Genomic DNA, 26,218 nt, shown 5'->3' with positions numbered 1-26,218 from the left:
GTATTGATTCCTGTTCTAATGTTGTTCCCCGCCTCGATCCAAAGGGAGAGGCGGGTAAGAAATAAATCTATTATTATTATTATCATCATCATCATCATTGAGTGTTGTTTATTTGTTCAGTCGCTTCCGACTCTTCGTGACTTCATGGACCAGCCCACGCCAGAGCTTTCTGTTGGCTGTCACCACCCTCAGCTCCCCCAAGGTCAAGTCCATCACCTCCAGAACATCATCCATCCATCTTGCCCTTGGTTGGCCCCTCTTCTTTTTGCTTTTCACTTTCCCTAGCATCAGCATCTTCATTTTGACCATCTTCCGACCTGGGAGTCCCATCTTCCGATGGTATACCGACATATCTCTGGTTGTACTGATCCATTTAGTTTCCACGGCAAGAATACTGGGGTGGGTATTCCAGGGATCATATTTAGTCTGACCTCTCTACCATGACCTTCCCGTCTTGGGTGTCCCTTCACGATTTAGCTCATGGCATCCTTGAGGTGCTCAAGTTCCAGCACCACGACAAGGTAACGATCTCCTTTGCTGGAAATCATCATTGAGTAGTCTGAGGTAAACTGAGAAATGGGTGTTAAATGTATTATTTATGTAGCTACTGTGGTATCCCAGCTCTTGGGTTTGTTGGAATGCAGGTGCCACACAATGTAAATTGAACCTGGATTCTTGCCCATTGGACTATCAGTGTCAAAGATTGTGATGAACGGACAAGGCGTACAGCTGCAGAATCGTAAGATTTTATTACAAAGATGTGGTGCAATCATCTTTCATTGGAGGAGCAGAACTTCCAGTTGAAATGCTGCATTATGATTTTCCAGTGATTTTCTCCCGAGATAACACCCACACACCCACACACCCACACACTGCCGGCACCACCAAGGTGCTCTGGGCTGGTTGCAGAGGGAATATATCTTCTAATGACATAACTTTGCCCTAGGGAAATAAGCATAATAAACCATTATTATTATGAAGTGATTCAGTTAAAACAAACCAATCCATTTAAAAACGACGAAAGGCTACTTGTGGTAAGGCCTACTTGTACGTGTTTAAAGTACAGATACTGAAATAGATAGATGGAGAGATAGATGATATGAACAGTGGTGTCAAAAGCCCATAAAATCATAAAATGTCTGCAACGTATCACTGCAAACCTCAAATGCACATAAGTACAGTGATCATTTGCAATAGCACTAGTTAGTGAGAAATACAACCTTTTTATCTTTGCTATGCTTAACACCTAAAATGGTAGAGAAAACCATGGTCCTGATATAGATATACAGTAAAGTTACATGTCATATCAGTTAAATAACATTTCCCATAAGGTACACAATCATTCTTTTTGTCCTGCTGAACAAAAATCAAGCAGATTTCACAAGTTTGTAAAGCACTACAAGGACCTACAAAACCAGGTGAGCTGAGACAATAATCATATCAGCTAAAACTCTCTGATCTCCTGTTGAAGGCACATACCAATTCCCAATAAAGCCATAGAAGTTCATCAGTAAGATGTCTAAAACACCATTTAGAAACAGTATCAACCCCCTGACCCTTCCCTTCATGTCCTTCCCTCCTGCCACCCACACATTTACCAACCAACCTAGCCTCACTCCCATTCCCAAGTTTAGTGTTTCTATCATCCAACTTACCCTCGCTATAATATTCAGCAGGCTCAAGAATCTCCTTCCTTGCAAGGGGACTCATATTCAGCAACACCAATCTCATCTGGAGGAAAGAAAATAACATAAATGTTATTTGGCACCCATCCCTTATGCTTTGAGGCAAATGAATTCTATCTCACATAAACCTGAACCCTCTATTAGCACTTGGGCTGTACACAGCCCCCGCCCCGCTTCGCCTCCAAGAACATTCCGGGGGCTCTGAAATGGCCCAGATTTGCATTGAGCCTTGCCTCGGAATTGAAACTGAGGCAGGATTTGGGCCCCTCAAGGTGGTTCGCCTTTGCACGGTTCCTGGGTGGCACACGGCGGGCCACCAGGAAAGTCAGAGGAAAGCAGACCAGGCGTCCACTGGACTCCTGCCCCCTCTTCCAAACCCAGAACCACCACCGCCACTTCCAGGGCTTACCTTCATGTGCGTCCTCTTCAGATCCAAGCCATGATTTAAAGGAAGATCACGGGGCTCTCTATTATGAATAGTCCTATGCCCAAAAAATACCAGAAATGGCCCTTTACAGCCACCATAATTTGTGGCCATAGAACTATTCAAAATAGAGAGCCCCCTGCAATCTTCCTTTAAATTGCGGCTTGGCTCTGAAGAGGTTGTACGTGAAGGTAAGTTCCAGTGGTGGTAGTGGTGGTGGAAGGTGACTGGGGAGGGCGAGGGAGGTAAGTCTGGGGAGTCCAATGGGCTAACCTGATCTCATGGCTGGCCTTGTGCCAACTTTTCTAGGCAGGCGGGGGTGGGTGGGGGGACAGCTCAGCACTACTCCAAATCAACCTGAGGCATCCCGAGGCTTTGGTGCTGATCCATTTCAGCTTTGGGGTGCCACAGGCCAACCTGGAACCACCTCAGGTTCAGGCCGAGGCAGGCTGAATCGGCCCACTTCAAATCAGATTCGGGAATTCAGGCTGAGGCGGTACACAGCCCTAATTAGCACTATCTTGCAATTTTAAGAAATGCAATAAAAAAAATGAGAGGAAATTAAAAATTAACAACTCCCTTCCCATGGGGAACAGGTACTGACAAATTAAGGGGTAGTTGAGAGAGTATATGGTTCTGCCTCACCGTAGAGGAAACAGAAGCACTACAAAGCCTGAAAGTACCTTGCCAGTCCTCACTGGCCAGGTTGGTGCTGTGACTGTGTTATTCTCCTCCTCCAAAACCTCAATAGCCAAAAATCAGATCAGACAAAATCAGGAGAACACGAAAACAGAACTGAAAGCACCAGCCTTCCCGTGTTGCCCATCCTTAGCATTGAATACTTGGAAGGATGCTGCCCTTGAATATGGAGCTTCCATTTAGATATTATTCATGGCAGTTGGACGAACTATTCTCCATAAGCCTGTCTAAAGCTTTCTTAAAAGCTATCTAAGTGAGCGGCTATCACCACATCTTGTGGAAAGAAATTCCATAAGCTAGTTGTGCACTGGGTGAAGAAGGGAAGAACTTCAAATGAACACCAAACCCCTAAGGCATATTACTGCTCCAAGACCTACCTGTTTCATAGTAGTCATAAATCCTCACTGAAGCTGCTTTGAGATTTGAAACAGAAAGGTCTTGCACAACTATGAAACTAAGACTGATTTCCTTTTTTGAAAGCTAGGAGTAAAAACACAGGAGAATGCTTAGTCTTGTAGTCAGTTAATACTTCACAAAGCAAGAGACAGGTTTGAACAGTACTTACTTCCTCCAGATAACAGAGGACATGGTTTTCTTTGGTTTCCACCTTCATCACATTATTGTCACCACGAAGCTGTGAACAAGGAAGCCCAGCAAACACATTTAACTTAGATATTATTGTGTTTTTGTTTTTTCCTACCATTTTCTGCTCTACTATTTTAAATTTGTTGGTAGTTTATATATTTTTTTTTATTGAATATATTATTTCAGACCTTGAAATCTGCTTTGGAAGTTGTTCTTTTTAAAATAACTGAAAGGCAAGATGAAAATGTTTTGTCTAAACCTCTCTCCAAAGAAATCGTATAGAGAATCTGTAACAAACGAAGACTCTTAATGTTGACTGTATTTGTTGCTGCTGCATGTACTGTGTGCAGCATTGTCTTCATTAGCCATTAGAAGGCACAGCATACTTGATTACATATGATGTGCCTTCTAATGGCTACTGAGGACCTCATCTTTAATAACATAAGAGCAGTCATGCTGGATCAGAACAAAGACCTATCGAGTCTAGCATCCTGTTTTCCACAGTGGCCAACTTAGCCATCCTAAGTTGTGCCTATGGAAAGCTCATAAACAGGACAGGAAGGCAATAGCCTTCTCCTGCTGTTGTTCCCCTTAAAAAGGCCAAAATAAATAAAAAGATCTTTGCCCAGCACCTAAAAGCTGATAAATTTGGTCTCAGGTGAGTCTCCCTGAGAGCTCATGCATTCCATAGACAGGACCCCATTGCTGAAAAGGCCCTTTCCACAGTCCTTACGTGTGTAATGTTTGATGATTATCTGGAGAAGGGCTTCAGAAAATAATTTTAATAATCAGTCAGGCTCATGTGGGAGAAGGTGATCCTTCAGATTCCTGATTCCAAAGCAGTGAAGGTCTTTAAGTGTTAGAATTGACACTTTGAATTGTGCTTATCAGATTCGAAGCCAATGTTTTAAAACTGAAGAGCTATGCTCCATTTGGTCTGTCCATTTCTTCCAACGCTTTATAGCAGTCTTTTTCAACCTGGTGCCATGCAGATGTGTTGGCCTAGAACACCTGTTAATCCCAGCTATCACGGCCCATGGCAGGGGTCATGGAAGTTGTAACACTCACCCACTGAAAACAGGATGGCACCACAAACAGGAAATAAAAGAAGGGAGGAAACTTTGGATCCTAAGAAAAGGTTTTATTGTAAGCCAAACACATTCTAGAAAACCTCAGGGGCACATTTTCTACAAAGATTCACGAATACAAGGGACACTCCAAAGGACAAAAGATAGGAGTGGTAGTCCAGCACATCTAGAGGACACCATGTTGGGGAAAGCTGCCATGAGTTAAATAGCTCTAAGGATCAAATTAAGGGTCTTGTAATTGTATTTTGGTTTACATAAGGTAAATCTGTTGATATCCATATAATGCTGTGGCTAGCACGTTACATAAAATATGAATGCAGGCAAACCGTGTCATGTTTGCAAGATGCCCACCATACTAGTGCAAATGTGTATGGAAATTAGGGCTTTGCCTTGAGTGTTCTTAGGTTGAGTATACTACTAAGATGGGGAATGCAACACACTTTCTTCTAGGAAGTGTGAAATCCAAAACCCTTATTTGGCCTACTTGCAAATCTCCTTTGCACCCCAAAGTGGTTTTGTAATTTGAAGCATGGATATCCTTTTATTTCCTCACACCTGGAATTCAAAACCTCACTCCATACTAGGGATGTGCACGGACCCCCCCAAACCGCTTTGTATCCCAATCCGCAACTTTCGGATCAGGCTGATCTGCTTTGGAGTGGATCAAGATTTTGCCCCCCCCCATCCCTACTTACTTGCCTCCGTGGCGGGGTGGAGGCAGGTAAGTGGGGAAGGGGGGACAAAATGGGGGTCGAATAAGCCCCCCTCCCCCTGCCCCCTTACCTGGATCCACTGCCATCGCCGCACGGACTGCAGCGGTGGAGCCAGGTAAGCCCCCTCCCCCCCACTTACCTGCCTCCATCGCAGTCCATCGCAGGCTTCAACTGAGGGCCAGACCTCAAACCGGAAAAGCAGGCCACGGCCTGCTCTTCCGGTTTGAGGCCTGGCCCTCAGTTGAAGCCGGCTCTGGACCACGACAGAGGCAGGTAAGCCCCCCTGCCCCCTTACCTGGCTCTGCCACCATAGTCTTGGCTTTATATTTGATTCCTCGCTCTCCTTTATTCCTCATATTGAGGCAGTAGCTAAATCCTGTCGTTTTTTCCTGTATAATATTGCCAGGATTCAATCATTTCTGTCTGTCTCTTCTGTCAAGACGCTTGTTCATGCACTGGTTATTTCTCGGTTGGACTACTGCAACCTTCTTCTCTCTGGCCTTCCTTCTTCTCACATCAGTCCGTTGGTCTCGGTCCACCACTCTGCCACTAAGATCATCTTCTTGGCTCGCCGCTCTGACCATGTTACTCCACTTCTGAAATCTCTTCATTGGCTTCCAATTCACTTCAGAATCCAATATAAACTTCTTCTGTTGACCTTCAAAGCTTTTCACTGTCTAGCTCCTCCCTATCTGTCTCCTCTCTCATCTCACACTATTGCCCCGCTCGTGCTCTTCGCTCCTCTGATGCCATGTTTCTCGCCTGCCCAAGGGTCTCTACTTCCCTTGCTCGGCTTCGTCCATTTTCTTCTGCTGCCCCTTACGCCTGGAACGCTCTTCCAGAACATCTGAGATCCACAAGTTCAATCGCAGCTTTTAAAGCTCAGCTAGAAACTTTTCTTTTTCCTAAAGCTTTTAAAACTTGATTTTGTTCTGACTGTATACTGTTAGTTTTACCCTACCCAGTGCCTGTTTACCCTACCCTGTGCCTGTTTGCATTCTCTTCCCCTCCTTATTGCTTTACTATGATTTTATTAGAATGTAAGCCTATGCGGCAGGGTCTTGCTATTTACTGTTTTACTCTGTACAGCACCATGTACATTGATGGTGCTATATAAATAATAATAATAATAATAATAATAATAATAATAATAATAGACTGCGGCGGCGGCGGTGGAGCCAGGTAAGCCCCTCTCTCCCCACTTACCTGCATTCGGAGCGCTGGATGGAGGCGAACTGCTTCGGCTCGATCCGCAGCTCCCCCGACCCGATTCGGATCCGCCTTTGGCGGAGGCGGATCAGGTTGCTCCGCTCCGGATTCGCGATCTGAATCGGAGCGGAGCACAGCCCTACTCCAGACACTTATTTTAAACCAGATGTTACCTTTTGCAGGGATGACCGCTCTGGTATAAAACCTGTAATCATCTTTACATCAATGATAACCATGTTGGAGCTATTGCGTTTCCCAGTGTATCTGAAAGGACAGGGGAAAAGACATCAATACGAATACCTCTACCAAAGTAATATTGGAATACAGTATTTTTAACTGTTTAAAATGCATCTTTCCCCACAGGTAATTTGGGATTAATTTTCCTTAGTGTTTATAAACTTGAGTTTGCACTCTGACTGTATTTACCTGAGATCATATTCCAAGCTTAATTTCAGCAATCTCATACCACCCCAGAGCAGTCATGAAACCGCTTCAGGTGCAAATGCCTTAGCCATTGACATTCTATGTCTATTTGACCAGTAATATCTGACTCTAGCCAGAAATGTCTGAGGAAGTAATTTTCCAGGAGATTGGAGATAAAGCCAATGAAAACGAGATTTGACTGGTTGAGTTGCAAGCCTCAATGTGCAGTTCTTATAACAATCATTGCTAAGATGATACAAAAAATCTGTACTTGCCAACATGTTTAGTCATTTGGTGTCGATGATATTTCATATCAATAACAAATTTATGACCTACTTGCAAACTTGCAGGGACCAACTCTCTGGTATATTATATATTATTTGCGGGGACCTGTTTTGCCTCCTCCACCTTCATTGTTCTGTACGGTTGCTACTCTTTTAGCCTCAGATCTCCATTATGAATGCTTTATCAAGGTGCCACTATTTTATTTATTTATTTATTTAAAACATCTATATCCCGCCCTATATCATTAAGATCTCAGAGCGGCGTACAGATAAAAGCATACAGTATAAAACAATAAATATGCACAGTTAAAAACAAACTATGTTTTATGAATGCTTTATCAACCTAGGAGAGTAACACCTAACCTGTTCTGAATGAAATCATATTCTCAGGTTCACAGCTTGGGTGCTGCTCTATCTAGCACTGCTGCCTTAAGTTCTAGTGGCATTGGTAGTAGATAGTGCCTTTTGGCAGCTTTTGTTGGTATGCCAGCTGCATCCCTTCCTGGAAAGATGATCTAGCTGATGTTGTCCATGCCCTACTAATAGGGCTGTCCACAACCCCTCCGACTTGCTTTCAAGACCGTTCAGGAGCCTCCAAAATGGAGCCAATTCGACAGAGTGCTTCAGGGGGCATCCGCCTCACCTTGGCACTGAAGCCAAGGTGATATTCGCCCCCTGCAAATCAGGTCAGCCTTGTGGGTTCTTGGGTGCTGGCCATGTGTATGACACCCAGGAAGGCCGAGCACAAGGCCAACCGGGAGTCCAACTCTCTGCAGACCCCTTCCCCCCTCCAACCCAGAGAAAATGGCCCTGTAGTTTGCAGCCACAGATATTTTAAAAACAGAGAGCCCCTGTGGTAACTTTAAATCGCAGCTTGGCTCTCAGGGAGGAAGACGTGTTTTAAAGGTAAATTCTGGCAGCAGCAGTGACAGGAGGTGACCAGAGAGGGCAAGAAGGGTGGTGGGACGGAAGGGAGTTTGATGAGTCCAATGGACTCACCTGAATTCACGGCTGGCCTTGTACTAGTTTTCCCAGGTGGGCGTGGGGAGCAACCCAGCACCACCCCAAGTTCTCCCAAGTTGCCCCGAGGTTTCGGTGCCAATCTGCTTCAGCCTTGGGGTACTTCAAACTGACCCGGTACCACCTCAGATTCGGGGATTTGGCCTGAGGCGGTGCACAGCCCTACTTACTAACAACCAGGCTAGATTACAGAAATGAGGTGTAGATGAGGATACCCTTGAAAAGCATATGGGAAGCACAGCTCACAGAAAACTGTTTCATTGGAACTGACTACCATAAAAACATCATGACAGTTTTGAAAAAAAATTGCACTGGTTACCAGTTTGTTACCAGGCTCAATTCAAGGTGCTGGTCTTGGACTCTGACGCCCTAAATAGCATGGGATCAGAGTATATGAAGGATTGTCTCCTCCAACATCAACCTACCCGTCAGTTAAGGTCTCTTTTGGAAGCCTTTCTTCCGGTGCCTCTGCCTTCAGAGACTAGATATGTAGTTAATCAGTAGAGGGACTTTTTTTGTGGTGGTCAAATTGTGAAGATTCCCTCACTAGGTACATGCACATTCTGCCTTCATTACTGACTACATTAGGATGTTGTAATAAACCATGGTTTATTATGACAGGAATGAATCTAGCCTCTCCCCAGGTTCACATGATTTCCCCTTCCCTCTCCTGGTACAGAGAAGCCTCGTGTGGCGCAGACTGGTAATGCTCCAGTTTCTGCAGCTGAAACTCTCCCCACGGCCTGAGTTCGATCCCAGCAGAAGCTGGTTTCAGGCAGCCAGCTTGGGTCAACTCAGCCTTCCATCCTCCTGAGGTCGGTAAAATGAGTACCCAGTTAGCTGGGGGAAAGGTAATAACGGCCAGGGAAGGCAACGGCAAACCACCCCGCTATAAGGCCTGCCAAGAAAACATCAGCGAAAGCTGGCGTCCCTCCAAGAGTCAGTAATGACTCAGTGCTTGCACGAGAGGTTCCTTTCCTTTCCTCCTGGTACAACCACAAGGAATGTGGAAGCTTTTGCTCCCATTTTTTAATTTAACTGCCATTTGGTGTATTGTTCAAACCATAGAAACTAGTTAATTTTAACTATGGGTTGTTTCAAACAACCCAACTTCAAATCATGGTTTATTAAGCTGGATTGTTTCAACAAACCATTGTTATGATAAACCAAAGTTTAGGGTTCAGTTGTGGTTAATCAATATCAGAAGTGAAAATTTCTGATCTCTTTGCAGCAGAAGGGGAGAGTATACAAGCCTACGGGGAGGCAAGGTTTATTGTGACATCCAAGCACAGCTCTATTTTTTAAGGTGCCAAGTAAGGTCCATCTTTTGGGCATTTAATGGCATATGATGTCTTTTAAAATAACTTGTCCTTCTGGATTTACTACAGGTTTATGAAGTTTTAGTTACTGACTTATTACTGTTTTTTTATCCGTTGCTTCATTTGTTATTGTTTTCACTGTTTGCACTATTCTCACATATGGTTTTAAGTTACACTTCTTCCTCATCAAATGTACTGGCAGCACACTGAAAATTTGACCGCAGGTCTGATTAGGAGGCCCTACTTTGAGGGAATCCGCACGTCGTACCAAGATCGCTTCTAAGCGACCCCAGTGCGGCGTGAAAGCGATTGTGTAACTGGCCTTTGGAAGAGCCGACGAAGAGACGTCCTTCCCGCCCCCGCCCCCGCCACCCACAGACCTCCTCGCCGACTGGTGAGGAGAGCTCGGCTGAAGCAGGCGGGGTTGAGAGTGGAAGCAGCTCTCCACCCCGCCTTCTTCCCCCGAGCTCTCCGTCCCAGCCGGTGAGGAGGTCTGCAGGTGGCAGCGGGGGCGGGGGCAGGAAGGACGTCTCTTCGTCGGCTCTTCCAAAGGCCAGTTACACGATCGCTTTCACGCCGCACTGGGGTTGCTTAGAAGCGATCTCGGTACGACGTGCGGATTCCCCATTTGTTGAATCAAATTCCTCCAAATGGAGTAGCTCTCGCAGCACCGTCATGTGGAAGAATTGCCTACAAGATTGTTGGGCCGTGCTGGTGCTTCACAGAAAGGTGCAGAATGATAGTAGGATGTACTGTGAAGCAGTCCTTATTTCCTATGATGCATCAGCCTTTAAATCTTGCAGTGCAGGCTGATATGCTTGTCCATTCGGACAAGATGGGTTTAGATGAGTGATTTGCACATCTCTGATGCTTCAGTACAGGGCGTGTTGCCGATGTGAGGCATTCACGTACACACAATCATCAATGCATGTTGGGCTGCTACATTAAAGGTACCTGGCTGTAATGCCAACGGCAAATTTTATCTGGAAGCTGCCTGCACAGGAGGCATTTGAAGTCTGCACAGAAATGGAAAACCCAGAAGACCTTTGGGGAAGGATTATGTTGTATCTCAGACTTGTCTGGAAAAAGATGGAAAATAAACATGATTGAAAAACAAATGGAGTCAATGTGATCTCTCCAGTGTGTTTCAAGGATTGACATGGTCTGAACATTGACTATAGCTTTTTATGCACAGCTCAAGGATTGACATGGTCTGAACATTGACTATAGCTTTTTATGCACAGCTTTTTTCTCCTGTGCATCACAGGAGAAGATTCCTCTTCATATCACTTTCAACTCTTTGGTTTAGCTCTTGCCGTAGGCTCTCATAAAAAACCATGTTCGTTTTGTAAGTGTGACTTGTGTCCCAGAGTTGGATGAAGAACCTTCATAAACCAGGTCAGGGCTGCAGATACCCAGGTAATGGTCAAATTTGCCTCTTGAGGAGAGGTACATCACTAAGGACTTGCACGGTGGTTTCAATTTCTAAGAAATGACATTTTCTGCTTATAACTCTTACAGTTGCAACGGAGGAATAGACTTTCCCTCTTGGTTGCATTACTACAAATCCATCACTCACACTATAACTGAGATTGCTGGTGAAACTAGTCTCCCGCTTGCTAGCTGGTGAGCTCCTGTGTGTTTCATATTTGTCTACATAGCATTTGTCGGACAGTCTACATCTTTCCCAATGACTATTTTGGCACTTCAGACCAACTCTGGGAAGTGGTTATTTGCAGTGAAGAGGGGGCACTTTTCTCCTGAATTAGGTATGTATGAGAAATTCATTTCAGTTGGTTTTTTTATGGACTGAACGTGGGCTGGAACGTGGTCAAAATGAATATCTGAGCTTGCAGTGTGATTTGGAGACACCCGCCTCAAAAATGCATTTGACAACATGCATACTTTTGAAAAATGTGCATTAATACACTTTAATCAATGGAAGACGAGTGTGTATATTACAGAGAAATGCACAACTGATACATGCATTTGGAAAAATATGCATGAAAATATGCACGGATTTTCATGCACACAGAAAAAAACGAAGCTTGCAATCAGGTAACAACTCAAGTTGGAACAAACGTCATGATAGAATTCAGAGAACGTTGGCAAGCTTGCGTTATGCTGCGTCACATATCCCTAACCCTGAATAGGCTCCAGCTGCCTTCTGGCATGTGTTTATAAGGCAAATAAAGGTCTGGAACCTTGGTAGGGGGGGGCGGGGGAAACCAGCCAGAAGGGGAAGGTGGGGAAGGTTTAAGCCCATCGGTTGTTCACTGCAAATTGCCCTCTTCCAAGGATGTTTGATGACAGACAAGTGGCCGTTGAATTCAAGCAAGGCTGCCTTTTCTCCTATGGCCATGTCCTGCCTGTGGAGAACAGTTCCTTCCCTTTCTCCTTGAACGTGTGTGTGTTTGCCCTGCCCACAGCACAGCCCCTGATCTGTATATTACAAGAGAACCAGAGGGTTCCCCCATAACAGCAAGGATACCTCTCTTCAACAAGGCTCTTCACCTCCTCTTAAAAGGGTTGGAACCGAATGCTACAGGTTTAGAGCTGATGTCATAAAGAATTTGTGCATGTTGCAAAAATGGCCACAGGAGCTTCTTTCAACTTCACAACGGTGAGATTCCAACAACCTAATCCTACCTTCCACTCCTGAGCTATGCAAACAATTACCTGTACAAAGACACATCCTTTGCCGTTCACATCCACTGTATATTCCCCTGGGACATCAGGCAGGGACGTCTGTTGCAGCAGTAGGCGGTTGCTATTGTCTACCTCAAAGACTTTCTCAAAAGGCTTGGCGGAATGGATCTTGACGGAGTTCTGACCATCCTTAGAGAAGGTCAGCTGGCTGAACTTAGCCAAAGCTTGAATAGCTACCACTGTGTCCTGAAAGAGGATAATGCAAGTCCAAGTCAAGTTTATTGTATTTAGCAACCAGCCATTATACAGTATCACATAGATGTGTTACATTCATTCATTCACCCCCTTGGCCTTTGTGCGCAAGAGCAGGGCCAGCACAAGAAATTTAGAAGTTCTAAAGGTTACATATTTATTAAAACCATTCAATAAAAAACACAGCTTTTCGAGGGATGATTATCCCTTCATCCGAACTAGCCAAGGAAGGATATAAATTTTCCTAATGTCTGAATAGACTTCGCATTCTAAAATAAAATGAGTGACATCTTCTAAAGTAAAACAGTTGCAAGGACAACCTCTGGCTTCTTTGGGAATACCCTGGAGGCGCCCCCTACAGTCTGCCAAGGGGAGGACATTTAACCTTGCCCAGGAAAAGGCTGTTCTCATCTCAACAGAGGGTAAATCAACCAGATAGTTTGGAAGGTTAAGGAAAGAAGGGGCTAAATGCACATATAGCGTACATATTAGATGCACAACTTGTAATTTCAGCCATTTGAGACTGCATTTTAATATCTTTAAGACGTTGCAGCAATGCTGACTTTGCTCCATCATAACCCAGTGACAATAAAAAGGATGTAGAAAATCCCATATTTGACATGGTAAGAAGAATATTTTGTTCCCAAGAGATAGAGCCTATTTCCTCAACTGCAGTGAGTATAAATTCAGAAGCCTGTTTAAATATCACCTTTAACAACAACAAAAAACAAAGCTAATTTAAGGGCTTCAACTTTTATTGACATCAGTCCCAGTTCAACATGGATTGTCACCAATTAAGTAGAATGATAATGCAATGAGAGGACATTGGAGGTGTTGGAATGTTGGCAGGGAAGACGTTTAGAAGCCAGGCTGGTACAGACCAGTCTTCTTTCAGTCTAGTAAGGGCCCTCTTGGCCCTTCACAGACAGTTGTTAAAATCAGAGCTGAGCTGAAGTATCTCCCATTTTTTTAGGAACATTCTTAGCAGGGCCACAAATGCCTCCTGTTTTTTTTTTTTTTTAGTGCTTCTTGTGAAAATAATTGCTTATTCGTTTACATTGCCCTCACTCTCTTTTGCCCTTTGTAACATCTGAATTTAATAAGTCTGATTAGCAAGATCACATTGTACCTATCAATCTGGTTCACAATGATGCTGAACAGCATAGACCAAAGATGAAATAATAATAATAATAATAATAATAATAATAATAATAATAATAATAATAATTTATTTGTTACCTGCCTCTCCCTCTGGATCAAGGCGGGGTACAACACAAATGCAAACACCATAAAATACATATAACTAATTAAAACTGATACATTATTAAAAGCAGCACATTATTAAATAGGCATCTTAAAATTCAACTGGGTAGGCCTGCCGGAAGAGATCAGTCTTTATAGCTTTCTCAAATTCCAGAAGACTGTTAAGTTGATGAATCTCTCCCGGAAAGCCATTCCACAAACTAGGAGCAGCAGAAGAAAAGGTCCTCTGAGTAATGCCCGTCAGCCTAACTTTGACTGCTTAAAATAGATTTTTCCCAGAGGACCTGAGTGTGCGGGGCGGATTGTACGGGAGAAGGTGATCCTGCAGATAGCCTGGACCCAAACCATGTAGGGCTTCAAACTGCTTTACAGGATACTTTTATACCCTATCAAATATGACAAATTTCAACTGAAAGATCAAAAATTCAGAATTTCAGTGCAGCTCTAGCTGAAATACTGTGGGTATGTCAACTCAATTTTAGCAGTGATAATAACTGCTATTTTGCATGGAACAGTGTCCAGTCAAAGATACACGGACATCCTCATATAACTATCCATGACAGACCTTGCACACGTTCTGCTTCTTACACTGCTGAACAAACGAAATATTTATAATTTAAACTAGCTAGAGATTTAAATAGTAAAAACTGAAGAATAATTGATGCATGCTAAATGATGATGATGATGATGATGATGATGATGGAGGGGCCATTGCATAGTAGCAGCGCACGTACATTGTATGCAGAAGGTTTCATGTTCATCTCCAGTTTAAAAGGATCTCAGGTAGCAGGTGATGTGAAATACCGCTTCCTGAGATCCAGGAGCGATTCCTCCAGTCACAGTAGAAAACAAACACTAGTATAGAGGGATCAATAGTCTGACCAGATCTACACCTTGTGTCAAATCATTATGAATGTGGAATAAAAAGCAGGAAATAACACTATGAAAGCGGTCTATGGAGTGTGGATTGGGCCCCAACAGTTATCAACACACTTCCATACCGCTATAAAGCAGTAGTGCAGATCTAGCCTTAGTATGAGGGAGGTTCTTATATTCTCAAGAAACCGTGAAAATGTGCATAAACTATGAAGGTTGCAGAACCCAGCTTTTCTTGATGTAGAATGTATTTTTATTGATCATATTTTTTTTATCTTACTCTTCCTTCAAGGAACTCAAAGCAGATTAAACAGCAATTATCCCATTTAAGCTTCACCACAACTTTGTAGATAGATAGATTGAGTAAGATTAACTTCTCAAACAAAAATTAATCTTACCCAGATTAACTTTCTAATATATGAGCAGGGATTAGAAACCAGGCCTCTTCAGTTTGTACACCATCTTGTACACCATACTGACCCTAGTCGATTTACTGTGGACACAGATTTGATTGGATTGTTTTTATTGGAGAGTGCACAGAGCCCTGGGATAGTCCATGTGTTCCAGCTGATAGCTATTTTACCTGGGTGGTGGAGAAGCCTCCATGTGAATTCTGCTGCTTGGTCACCCAGTGCACAATCTGTGATGCTATTGCCATTTGTGCTGAAGTTGGGTTGCTTTCGGTGAGCAGTGCCAAGAGAACGTAGCTAGCTGTCTCAACCTCAGCTGATGAGGCCCGGGAGTAGAAGGAAGGTAACTGTTCGGCTGATGGTTTATCATCACGCTCCCAGTGTATTGAGCCACCTGAAAATTGCAAAGAGAGACTAGCAGTGCAGACTCCAGGCACAGTTCAAAGCAGTGTTTCCTTGCAGGAATCTGATGTCCTACTTTCTGCTTCAGGACCAAGATCTCTACAGTCCTGTGTTGAGATTGTGAATCTTTGGAATCCTGGATGTTTTCTTTACTCACATGCAGTGCCTAGCATATTTTAGGCACTTCTATAAATAGTGTTGGAGATTATTTAGTATAAATCCAGTAGACTTCCTATTGAACCTAACAGGGATAGTCGGGCAGCATTTATCTATAAGGGCTGAACTATCCTTTACATGGACCAAACTGTGACATCTTTATTTTAAAGAAAAGCTAGTTGGGAAATGGGGTGGTTTGGAGTTGAGAAATAATAATAATTAATAATAATGATGATTTTGTGTGTATCTGTGCCCATTTCATTGTTTCCCTGCCCTCTGCTTCTCCATTCCACATCACCCCCAGCTGCGCACCCCTGTTCTATCTCTGGTCTCTCATAAACAGGCAGACAACATCTTGTCTTTGTAACAACAACCTCTTTTATTCATCCTTTCAGTACTTTCTTTACCAAAGTGTGTAGTGCTCTTTATTGCCCCCTCTTGTAGCCCAAAATAATGCATCCTTGGCTATTTCTATATACTGTATTTCTTCGATTGTAAGACGCCATCGATTGTAAGACACACACTAATTTCAGTACCACCAACAGAAAAAAAAACTCCTAAGACACACCTGCGATTCTAAGACGCACCCCATTTTTAGAGATGTTTATATGGGGGAAAAGTGTGTCTTAGAATCGAAGAAATAGGGTATTACACCCACCCATTACAGATGCATGCTTAGAGCGTCATCAGACAGGTGGGTTTTTGCTTTTCCTTATCATTGCTATGGCCTCCTCCTGCTCTCTTTACACAGGGAGAGAAAAAGGAAACAGCAATGACCAAGTGGCCCATTCAGGGGCCGTTTAAAGAATCATAGCGTTGGAAGGGGCCTACAAGGCCATCGAGTCCAAACCCCTGCTCAATGCAGGAATCCACCTTAAAGCATCCCTGACAGGTGGTTGTTCAGCTGCCTCTTGAATGTCTCTAGCGTGGGAGAGCCCACAACCTCCCTACGTCACTGGTTCCATAGTCGTACTGCTCTAACAGTCAGAACATTTTTCCTGATGTCCAGCTGGAATCTGGCTTCCTGTAACTGGAACCCATTATTCTGTGTCCTGCACTCTGGGAGGATCGAGAAGAGATCCTGGTGCTCAACTACTCAACTACTCAACAAGTATTTGAAGAGCAGGAGATGGCAGCATACTCTTATCCCCCTTTTTAAAAGATGGAGTAAAAGGCCTGTTTTGCAACAGAAAAATGAGCAGAAGGATCGTGGGAGGTGGACATTATTGTCTAAAGGACATGCAAACATCTGTAAGTGGGCTTGTCTGATGACCCCCTTATTCTCAAAAACAAACACACATCTAGGACCCTGGAAGAGGGAACATGGCAGGCAGGGAAAGGATAAAGAATCCCCCCCCCCGCCATGATGATTTACTCTAAATCACCCCTCCTTATTTAATAAGGGTTTTTATTTTCATTTTACACTTCAATGCTTCAGTGCCCAAGACATTATATAATATCATTCACTAAGTTACTCATTCTTGTTTTTGTGGAAGTAGTTCAGTCTGTCAAATACACTAAATTCCCATAGGGATAGTTCTGTAAGTTCATTGGAGCAAAACAACTCAGCATTGTTGAACCTTAAAAAGTAACACATTTCTAACGGCATAAGGTTTTGTGTAGTATATCCCATTTCATCAGATACATGGAATGATATCCAGAGTTAGGGGTCAATCATATACCTGGTTGACAGGTGGCGAGATGTAACTGAGATCAGAGGAAAATGAAATACAGAGAGATTAGACAGTGGCAATTACATTAGTAATTGGTGACTCACCTACTTTCTTAGCTGTTTTATTCAATTCATCCAATAAGAAATCCCGTTTGGGCTTATTACCAGCTAGGCCAAAGGCATAGGCCACAAGGGCTTGGTCATAGACAGTTATATTTCCCTTTTCTAATCCAGCCTCCAAACAATACAGGGCATTTCGGACTACTGGGTGCTAGTGGAAAGAAACGGTTCTGTTAAAGAATTTGCAGGTGTCACAAAAACATCAAGCAATTAAAGTGGTCTTCTCCCAAAGCATTCCTTCTGGCACTTCATCAACTCCCATTCACAGGCACTGAGGATCTAAGAGGCATCCAGGCGGGTGTCTGCATGAAAAATGAGTGAGAATCGCACTGGGGTATCAGCTGGAATTTCATAAAATTGGCTTTGGTCCATCAGTAGCACATTCAGTAAGAAAAGTGGAGTAAACAGTACCTTTAAAAACCACTTTTCAAAGGTCAGACTGTGGTTGGAATCACCTGACTTTGGGGTAGAGTGGGCGGAGTCCCTAGTAGAAGTGAACCCCGTCTGCCCCATTGATGCTGCTTAGCCAGTGAGAGAGGCTTGCTCCTGTCCTGCTCCACTGCTCAGGGAAGAGATGAGTAATGTGGGAGAGTTTCCCCTCTACCTCTCCCCCTTGCATTCACTGACTGTAATATTAAGAGCCTGGGGACAGACAGATGGGCAGACAGGACGTGCCAAGGTCCTGCACAGAAGGAAAAGGCTGGGATTCCTTCCCTCTGCAAGCGCTCTGGAGTCAGCAACTGGGACTACTGCTACAGCTGTTGCTGCTGCTGCCTCCATCCCCTGCTGGAACTAAGCCTCCTCCTCCTCCCCCTCCCCACAAACACACAGGAGCCTATTCTGAAGGGGAGTCATGAATGAATCAGCAGCTGCTATCTGTAGATGGAGAAAGCAAACAGCTGCATTCCTCTGAAGGGGCGACCCAAAATGATTCTGTGATGGGGGAGGCTTGTTCACAGCCCTACCCATGCACCCTAGCTGTACTGGCTGCCTTTTCTCCTTCTCTTCTGAGTATTCCTTAGTTGTCGGTGTCTCACAAATGCAAAATACCGTGACTGGCCACCCTCTTTCCTTCCCCTCTTTGTATTCTTTATTGTGACTACATATAAAATGGCAACTCCACTATTGCAAATGAAATCGCTGCAGCTATTACGAGAGGGGAAAGGAGGCTACATATTGTGAAAGCAGCCCCACTGCAGACCTTGTTTCCTGCTCTTCTCCATGTTCCCTCCAGCTACTCCTCTCCACCAACTAATGGGAAAGAATCTGGCCCCGTTCAGAAGACACCTTAAACCACGGTGGTTAAGCCAGAAAGCCGAGCCGTGTTCAGAAGACACCTTAAACCATGGCTTTAAGCATGAATAAAGCAAAAAGCCTTATTCACCATGGTTAAAGCCATGGTTTAAGGTGTCTTCTGAACATGGCTCAGCTTTCTGGCTTAACCACCGTGGTTAAAGCCATGATTTAAGGTGTCTTCTGAATGGGCCCAGTGAGAATAACTAGCCTGCCTTTTCCTCTCATAAAAGCAGGCTAGCTACTCTTCTCTTTCTAAGCAGTAAGTAAGTGCGCAATTTTGAAGGGAAGTATCGCTATTGCACATTTATGAATGGGAAAAGCAGAGAGAATAATTAGCTTGCCATTCCCATTCATAAATGCATAATGGCAATTTTACTTCAAAATTATGCATTTACTTACTGCCTTAGAAAGAGGAAACAGCTAGCCTGCTTTTATGAATGGGAAAAGCAGGCTAATAGTTACTGACACTGGCAACAGTCATGCCTTTGGGGGAAAAGAGTGACTAGTGGGGAGGGCCTTCCACCCCTGCTGGTACATCCACCCTTCCTCTTTCCAGTCCAATAACACAGGCACTGGCTGGCAGCGTGTGAGCCTAAATTAACAGAACCCCAAATCAACTGAATAATGACAGAAAATAAATACCACGGTCGGTAATCCAGATTCAAGCAAAGCAGAGGTGATGTAGGCTGACAGTGAAAGTTCATCTTGTACTCCCCCCTGGAAATACAAAACACAGAAAAAGAGCAGGGTTTAAAAACAAACAAAACAGGGAACGATGAGGCAATTTGAAACTGGGGGTGTTTTTTTTTTTATCGGCCATGGTAAAAGAGGAAAGTGTTAACCCTTTCCCATGTGCAGTGGGTAAGGAGAAGAGCAGTACCTAGAGCACCTAACACCAGCCACCCAGGATAGTTTTCGTGTTCTCTGTGCGAGTGGTGGTGGTGGAAATGGATCCCTCCCCCCTTCCCCACACACACAATATCTTGGAAATGGGCCTTTAGTAACAGTGTTTTCACTGTGACAATTATTAAAATTATTTAAAAATTATATTTGTATTCCAACATTTATCTAGGGTTCTCAAGGTGGCATACACTGGAGTTACCCTGTAAGGCAGGTTAGGCTGAGAGCTTCAAAGGTCATCGAAGGAGCTTCACAGCTCCCTTAGGCTGGAACTGGGGAAGGAGACCTGGGTCTGACACTCACCACGCCCCCATCTATATGACAACGGGATTGCTCCGCATTAAATATAAACCCGGATTTCCGTTGATTGGAATGTAGGTAAAGAGCATCACGCTGCAGCAGCAGCAGCGATTTATTTCTTGAATTTTTTTATGTAGTGCAATTATAAATGCACACATGCGCATATACGCAGATTAGATGCTAAGGAGTAGAGACAATGGAAACTATAAATTTTATATGCGGAGCTTCGCAGATTCATAGAACAGACAAACTGAGAGCAGGGGGGGAATGGAACGAGGCAGCAGAGGAGGTTGCCCGTTCCCCCCTCTTTGTTTCAATAAGCTCTCTCTGCGGAGCTCCGCAGAATCAGAGAATTCAAACTAAAAACAGCGCGAAGGAATGAAGTAGCCAATAGGTGGGAAATTGGCCAATCACATTGTCCTATCCTCAAAGCTCCGCCCACATGTCAAAATGTGATTTAACTCCCCCAAAGGCACATAACCATAACGCGGTGCAAACTTGGACGCGATCCAAAAGTTGCAATAAATTGCCACTACGAATATGTGCGTTATTGCATTAAAAACCCGGCCCTACAGCGAATGGACCGCTGCGTCATGTGTCCTGAAATGCGAATATGCACATTTAGGTTGGGGTAAACAAGCTGTATAGACCAGCCCCATTTCTTCTCTTGCTCCTTCTCTCTCTCTCTCTCCCCCCCTCCCTCCCTCCCGTTTTACAAATAGTACAGGTTAGCTACCTAGCAGGGGCAGAAATTTGAGGGATGGATGTGTGATAACTTCCAGTATTTAAAAAGCATCAGCACAGTAGGAGTGCTATAAATTAATAAACTAAATTGTATCACCTTTAGAGCATTGTTGAAGAGTTTCCCAACATTTTGGAAACACCCATCCGATTTTTGCTTGTTAGATAGCCAAAGTAAACTTTGAGTTTGGACATTTGGGTCAATATAAATGTCACGCGATGCACTTGCAAAACACTTGTACACAAAGGCAGTGAGCCTGCAAAGGAAGGAATATATATCATGAAACGTTGGTCCCTAAGCTTCTTTGCTAAGCAGACAGTTATTATGGGTAGCAGATTAGTTGATCATAACAAAGTGGATTTTTTGTTATACTCCTAGATAACTCTGAGCCTGCAGTCCTAGTCTCACTTATTTGGAGGAATGTCCCACCGAACCAAATGGGGCTTGCTCTGAGTAGACATATAGGATTGCCATTTTAGATTTTAAAATGCTTTACTCATAAGTAAGCCAACTGAAGACAATGCAAAATTTGGTTTTAGGACTGATGTTTTTCTAGAAAATACAATTATTCTATAAACACAATTTTTCAGAATTTTTGAGTGCGAAGATGTTAATTCTTGTTTTTATATCCCCAGCAAACAGTAAAACCAGGAGGTTTATTCATCCCTTGGTGTACCATCATACATGTCTGGTGGGCAGCATTTAACTTGGTGGGTCCATTGTTGTGCAGGCCTGGTCTAGCAGTGAGAACGTCACAGTCTTCCAAGTGTTGTATAAGTTAGGTGTTTGCAGAACAATGTGCCTGTAAGGGATTGCTCCTGCTTCAGTACCAAAACAGAAGTTCAGAAGAACATGCCCGATAAAGTGAAATGTGGTCTATTCTATCTTGGCCTGGGCACATGTCACATACTGGGCTGGTCATGCTGTGGTCCTTCTTGGTTGTGTAGATGGGCAAGGGAAGCAGCTTAATGAACTACTAAATCTCTGTTTTGTCCATTAAGGCACCAGTGCATTGAGATTCCAGTGACCCGTGGATGCCAGTCACTGCAGCCAGCCAATGTTCCCTTCCCAAGCTCTCACCAGGAGTTGCCTTCCTTATCCCTGCTGCCAAAGGCACTGTAGGATCCATCAGAATGCTTGTATGACAGCTGCCCCTGGTACCCTGAAAAAGAAGTGGGAAATGCTCCCTTGTTAAAACTGAAAACACACACATTTAAAACAAAGCATTCATTTACCATAGACTAAAGAGACCCCAATACATTCTGGGCGTTGCTAGACCAGGCCTTAGAGCGCCTTGCAACCCGGTTTCCCTGCTGGGCGTCCAGATGACGCACAGGGGAATCCGGAGACAGGCCGCGCTGAGGCCTGGTCTAACGCGCCATAAGCCAATGCGCTTATGGCGTGCTTTTTCCCCAGCTCCGGCGTCAGGCCTGGGCTGGGGGACGTGTGGAAACTTCCGCGGCGAGGAGCCGCGAAAAGCCGCGGACCTGGCACAGTGCTCATAGGAGCGCTGTGCCCATTGGTGGGGGGGGGGGAAGAGAGGGGAGGGCGAAGGATGGGAGGGTGGGTGGCAAGGGGGGGCGGGTGACAGAGGGAGCTGCTCTTCACCAGCCTTTCTCCCTTCGCTGAAGGCTGGCATGCTTCCACAACTCACTGCTCCCCATTCATAGGGGAACTCAGCTTTTAGGAAGCTTCGTTGCTTTTTTAAAGCCTCATTGCAGCATGGGAGGGAAGAAGAGGAAACGCCAATCACGGATGGAGATAAGGCAGCTGGGAAGCTTGTGGGCCACACGGGGACCTCTCGCAGCCCAAAGCTTCCCCATCACGGCCATATATGCTCAAGGTGACAGACATGGCTGTCACACAAAACAACATTATGTGATTAGTACATCACAGTTAGTAAAAAGAAAAACAGATTAAAAGCCAGGATCCAAAAAGCCCATTAAATTATCATATCAAACTAAAAAAGGTTTTGAAAATAAGATGATATTTTCTCTCCAGTGGAAGTTGTCAGCGGAAGATTGGTGCTGTGTGCATTTGTGAAGGTGCAGCTAAAGCCAGTGTGGCATAGTGGTTAAAGTGTTGGACTGGGAATCGGGAGATCTGGGTTCTAGCCATGGAAACCCATTGGGTGACTTTGGGCCAGTCACAGACTCTCAGCCCAACCCACCTCACAGGGTTGTTGTTGTGAGGATAAAATGGAGGAAGAGGAGGATTATGTATGCTGCCTTGGGTTCCTTGGAGGAAAAAAGGTGGGACAGAAATGCAATCAATCAATCAATCAATCAAGCAAGCAAGCAAAACCCCCGCCCCCCACCCCAGCTCCAGACAAAGAGAAAGCCAAGGCAAGTGTAAGCCTCCTACCGCTGACTAAGTATCCAGTGGCCTTGAGTTTGATCTCCTCAGTCAGCTGCCCTGTTGCATTCAGATAGTCCAAGATGTAGATGTTGGGTGCAAAGAGAGCCATGTTCTGCTCCCCACAGCCGAAGGGCATCCGAAGGAGCTGCTGCAAGTTCTGCATGGCTGTGCCCATGAGGTCTCCTGTCAAAAAGACATCCACGTTTAGGGAGCAGAGCGTCCTAATGGAGGTGGGAGCAACTGTGCAAATGGTTTCCAATCTACATATTCTTGGAAGCAACTGATTACTTACTAACTGTGGAACTGAGAAAAATTGAAAAATGTGTAGCTGGATGCCGGTACTCAGTGAAACATAATGTGGCATCATCATACTTGAGTCCTAGATTTGAAAGGAAGCAAAAGCTGAGTGTAGCCATACACGTACTCTGGGTTTTAGGAAAGCTGATTTGAATAAACTCAGAACTATGATAAGTAAGGTCCCATGGCAAGTGAGCCTAATGAGAAAAGGAGTCCAAGATGGGTGGGAGTATTTAAAAAAGGAAATCTTAAAGGCACAATTACAAACAATTCCAACAAGGAAAAAAGATAGAAGACAACAGAAGAAACCAATGTGGCTTCACAAAAAGCTTAGAGATGACCTGAAAATGAAAAGGGACACGGATAGGAAATGGAAGGAAGGCCAGGCTTCAAAAGAAGAGTACAGACAGGTAGCACAGAAGTGCAGGAATAACATCAGGAAGTCTAAAGCTGAGAATGAGCTGAGGCTAGCGAGGAATGCTAAAAGCAACAAAAAAAGCTTTCTTCAGGTATGTCAGTAAAATACAGAGGAAAGAAATGGTGGTTCAACTGCTTAATGAGGATGGCAAATTGATAACAGATGACAAAGAAAAGGCCGAAGTGCATCAATCCCTGGGAAAGTTTTGGAGCAGCTTATAAAGAAGTCAATCTGTAAGCACCTTAAAAACAATGCAGTGATTACTAGAAGCCAACATGGATTTGTCAAGAACAAATCTTGCCAGACTAATCTGACCTCATTTTTTGATCGGGTAACTTCCCTTGTGGACTGTGGGAATGCTGTGGACATAATATATCTTGACTTCAGCAAAGCTTTTGACAAAGTGCCCCATGACATTCTGATTAACAAACTAGCTAAAAGCGGGCTAGATGGAACAACTATTAGGTGGATTCACAGTTGGCTACAGAATTGGACTCAAAGAGTGCTTATCAACAGTACCTTCTCAAACCGGGGGGAGGTAATGAGTGGGGTACTGCAGGGCTCTGTCCTAGGCCAGTGCTCTTCAACATTTTTATTAATGACATGGATGAGGAGGTGCAGGGAAAGCTTATCAAATTTGCAGATGACACCAAATTGGGTGGGAGAGCTAATACCCTGGAAGCCAGAAACAAACTTCAAAGTGATCTTGATAGGCTGGAGTGCTGGGCTGAAAACAACAGAATGGAATTTAATAGGGATAAATGCCAAGTTCTACTCCTAGGAAAAAGAAACCAAAGGCACAGTTACAAGATGGGGGTTACTTGTCTCAGCAATACTACAAACGAGAATCATCTTGGAACTGTTGTAGATCACAAGCTGAATATGAACCAACAGTGTGATGTGGCTGCAAGAAAGGCCAATGCTATTTTGGGCTGCATTAATAGAAATATAGCTTCCAAATCGCGTGAGGGACTGGTTCCTCTCTATTCGGCCCTGGTTAGGCCTCATCTAGAGTATTGCGTCCAGTTCTGGGAACCATACTTCAAGAAGGATGCAGACAAGCTGGAGCGTGTTCAAAGGAGGGCAACGAGGATGATCAGGGGACTGGAAACAAAGCCCTATGAAGAGAGACTGAAAGAACTGGGCATGTTTAGCCTGGAGAAGACTGAGAGGAAACATGAGAGCACTCTGCAAATACTTGAAAGGAGGGCCAGGATCTCTTCTCGATCATCCCAGAATGCAGGACACAGAATAATGGGCTCAAGTTACAGGAAGCCAGATTCTGGCTGGACATCAGGAAAAACTTCCTGACCATTAGAGCACTATGACAATGGAACCAATTACCTAGGGATGTCGTGGGCTCTCCCACTTTAGAGGCCTTCAAGAGGCAGCTGGACAGCTGTCAGGGATACTTTAAGGTGGATTCCTGCACTGTTGAGGGTTGGACTTGATGGCCTTATAGGCCCCTTCCAACTCTACTTTTCTATGATTCTAAGACAATACTGCTCCCTCTTCCCACCCTCTCCCTGTTCTAACCAATGAGTGATAAGCAGTGAAGAGGCTGGCTACTAAAAGGCTTGTTTTTCCTTGCTAATATCACAACAGTGATATTATTCCCGAATCTCTTGACTACTTCATATAATATAGGCCCCTCATGAAAGTTGCTGAAATGGCTGTTGTGTATTGATTACCCACATGTTAAGATGTGCAACGTTTTCCATGCAGCTAGCTAGATTCCATGAAGACCTCCAACTTTACTGGCTGCCCAAAACATGAAACTCCCTGAAGCAGGGTGATTCACACAGATAAGAGGCTTACAATCATTTTGGCCCCATTATGTAGGGTGACCATGTGGAAATTGCTTCCAGGAGACTGTATGTGGGGGTTGCGACCTTTGAATTAGGAAGGCTAAACGAGGGAGCAAGAATAATTGCAGAAGCACCAGCACCCCACATCTTGGCCAAGACTGACTAAGGTGGAATTGCACGGCAGCTGACATCTGTTCCCAATCCTATTGCAAAGAGAGAAGTGGAAATTAAGCCTTTGGTGCAATAGAGAAGAGGTAAACGGCTAACAGGAAAGATTATATTCCCCAACCCCCTGATAAGTAGGATGTCTCCTGACTCTTAAAAACAAACAAACACTCATGTCCAAACAAGACTACAATAAAAGCAGCTTCAAGGCTGTTACCCCAATGAGTGAGAGGCAACACATTTGTCTTTAGAAAAAAACCTACGAACTGACCAATACAAGAGAAAGAAGCTCTGGCTGATCCTTCTACCAGATTTTCAGGCAGCTTCAGGGACACTGGCTCAGAGAACACAGCACCTGCAACGAAAATATGAAACTTAATTTCTTTAAATGAAAAGATGCCTACTGCTTTACGTCGAATAGCCTTCTTCCACCTGGTGCCCTTCAGGTGTGCTGGCCCACAACCCCTGCTACCTGAAATTAGGGCATGCTGGCTGTGACCAAAGGGGTTGTAGTCCCCTCTTGAGGGCACCACGCTGAGGAAGGCTGATTTAGAAAAGAAGCAGCAAGAATTGGTGTTCACAATTCCTGCAGGCCTGGAGATGGCAAGTGGGGGAACTGGGCAACCGCAGGGGATGACTTGGGGGGATCTACACTACTGCTTTAAAGCGCTTTAAAGCACTTTAT

The 26,218-nt window shown here is 44.3% G+C and overlaps 1 protein-coding gene across 1 annotated transcript in view; it reads right to left on the bottom strand.

Annotated features, from left to right (window-relative positions):
- Positions 1–738: 738 nt before the first annotated feature.
- LOC134397009 (ovostatin-like) overlaps positions 739–26,218 on the bottom strand; it is a 70,673-nt gene continuing 45,193 nt past the window's right edge. The window contains exons 23-36 of the mRNA XM_063123619.1: positions 25,805–25,888; positions 22,852–23,028; positions 21,568–21,649; positions 20,587–20,743; positions 19,188–19,262; positions 17,235–17,400; positions 15,073–15,293; positions 12,129–12,344; positions 10,404–10,528; positions 6,577–6,667; positions 3,374–3,442; positions 3,186–3,288; positions 1,656–1,731; positions 739–942 (exon numbers count right to left, since the gene is read on the bottom strand). Coding sequence (XP_062979689.1) covers positions 1,679–1,731; positions 3,186–3,288; positions 3,374–3,442; positions 6,577–6,667; positions 10,404–10,528; positions 12,129–12,344; positions 15,073–15,293; positions 17,235–17,400; positions 19,188–19,262; positions 20,587–20,743; positions 21,568–21,649; positions 22,852–23,028; positions 25,805–25,888 — 1,619 coding nt within the window. The 3' untranslated portion in view covers positions 739–942; positions 1,656–1,678. The remainder of the gene's footprint in view (positions 943–1,655; positions 1,732–3,185; positions 3,289–3,373; positions 3,443–6,576; positions 6,668–10,403; positions 10,529–12,128; positions 12,345–15,072; positions 15,294–17,234; positions 17,401–19,187; positions 19,263–20,586; positions 20,744–21,567; positions 21,650–22,851; positions 23,029–25,804; positions 25,889–26,218) is intronic.

The sequence above is a fragment of the Elgaria multicarinata genome, chromosome 3 (assembly GCF_023053635.1).
Source record: "Elgaria multicarinata webbii isolate HBS135686 ecotype San Diego chromosome 3, rElgMul1.1.pri, whole genome shotgun sequence".
NCBI classification, from domain to species: Eukaryota; Metazoa; Chordata; class Lepidosauria; order Squamata; family Anguidae; genus Elgaria; species Elgaria multicarinata.
This window is presented reverse-complemented; position numbering and strand designations above follow the sequence as displayed.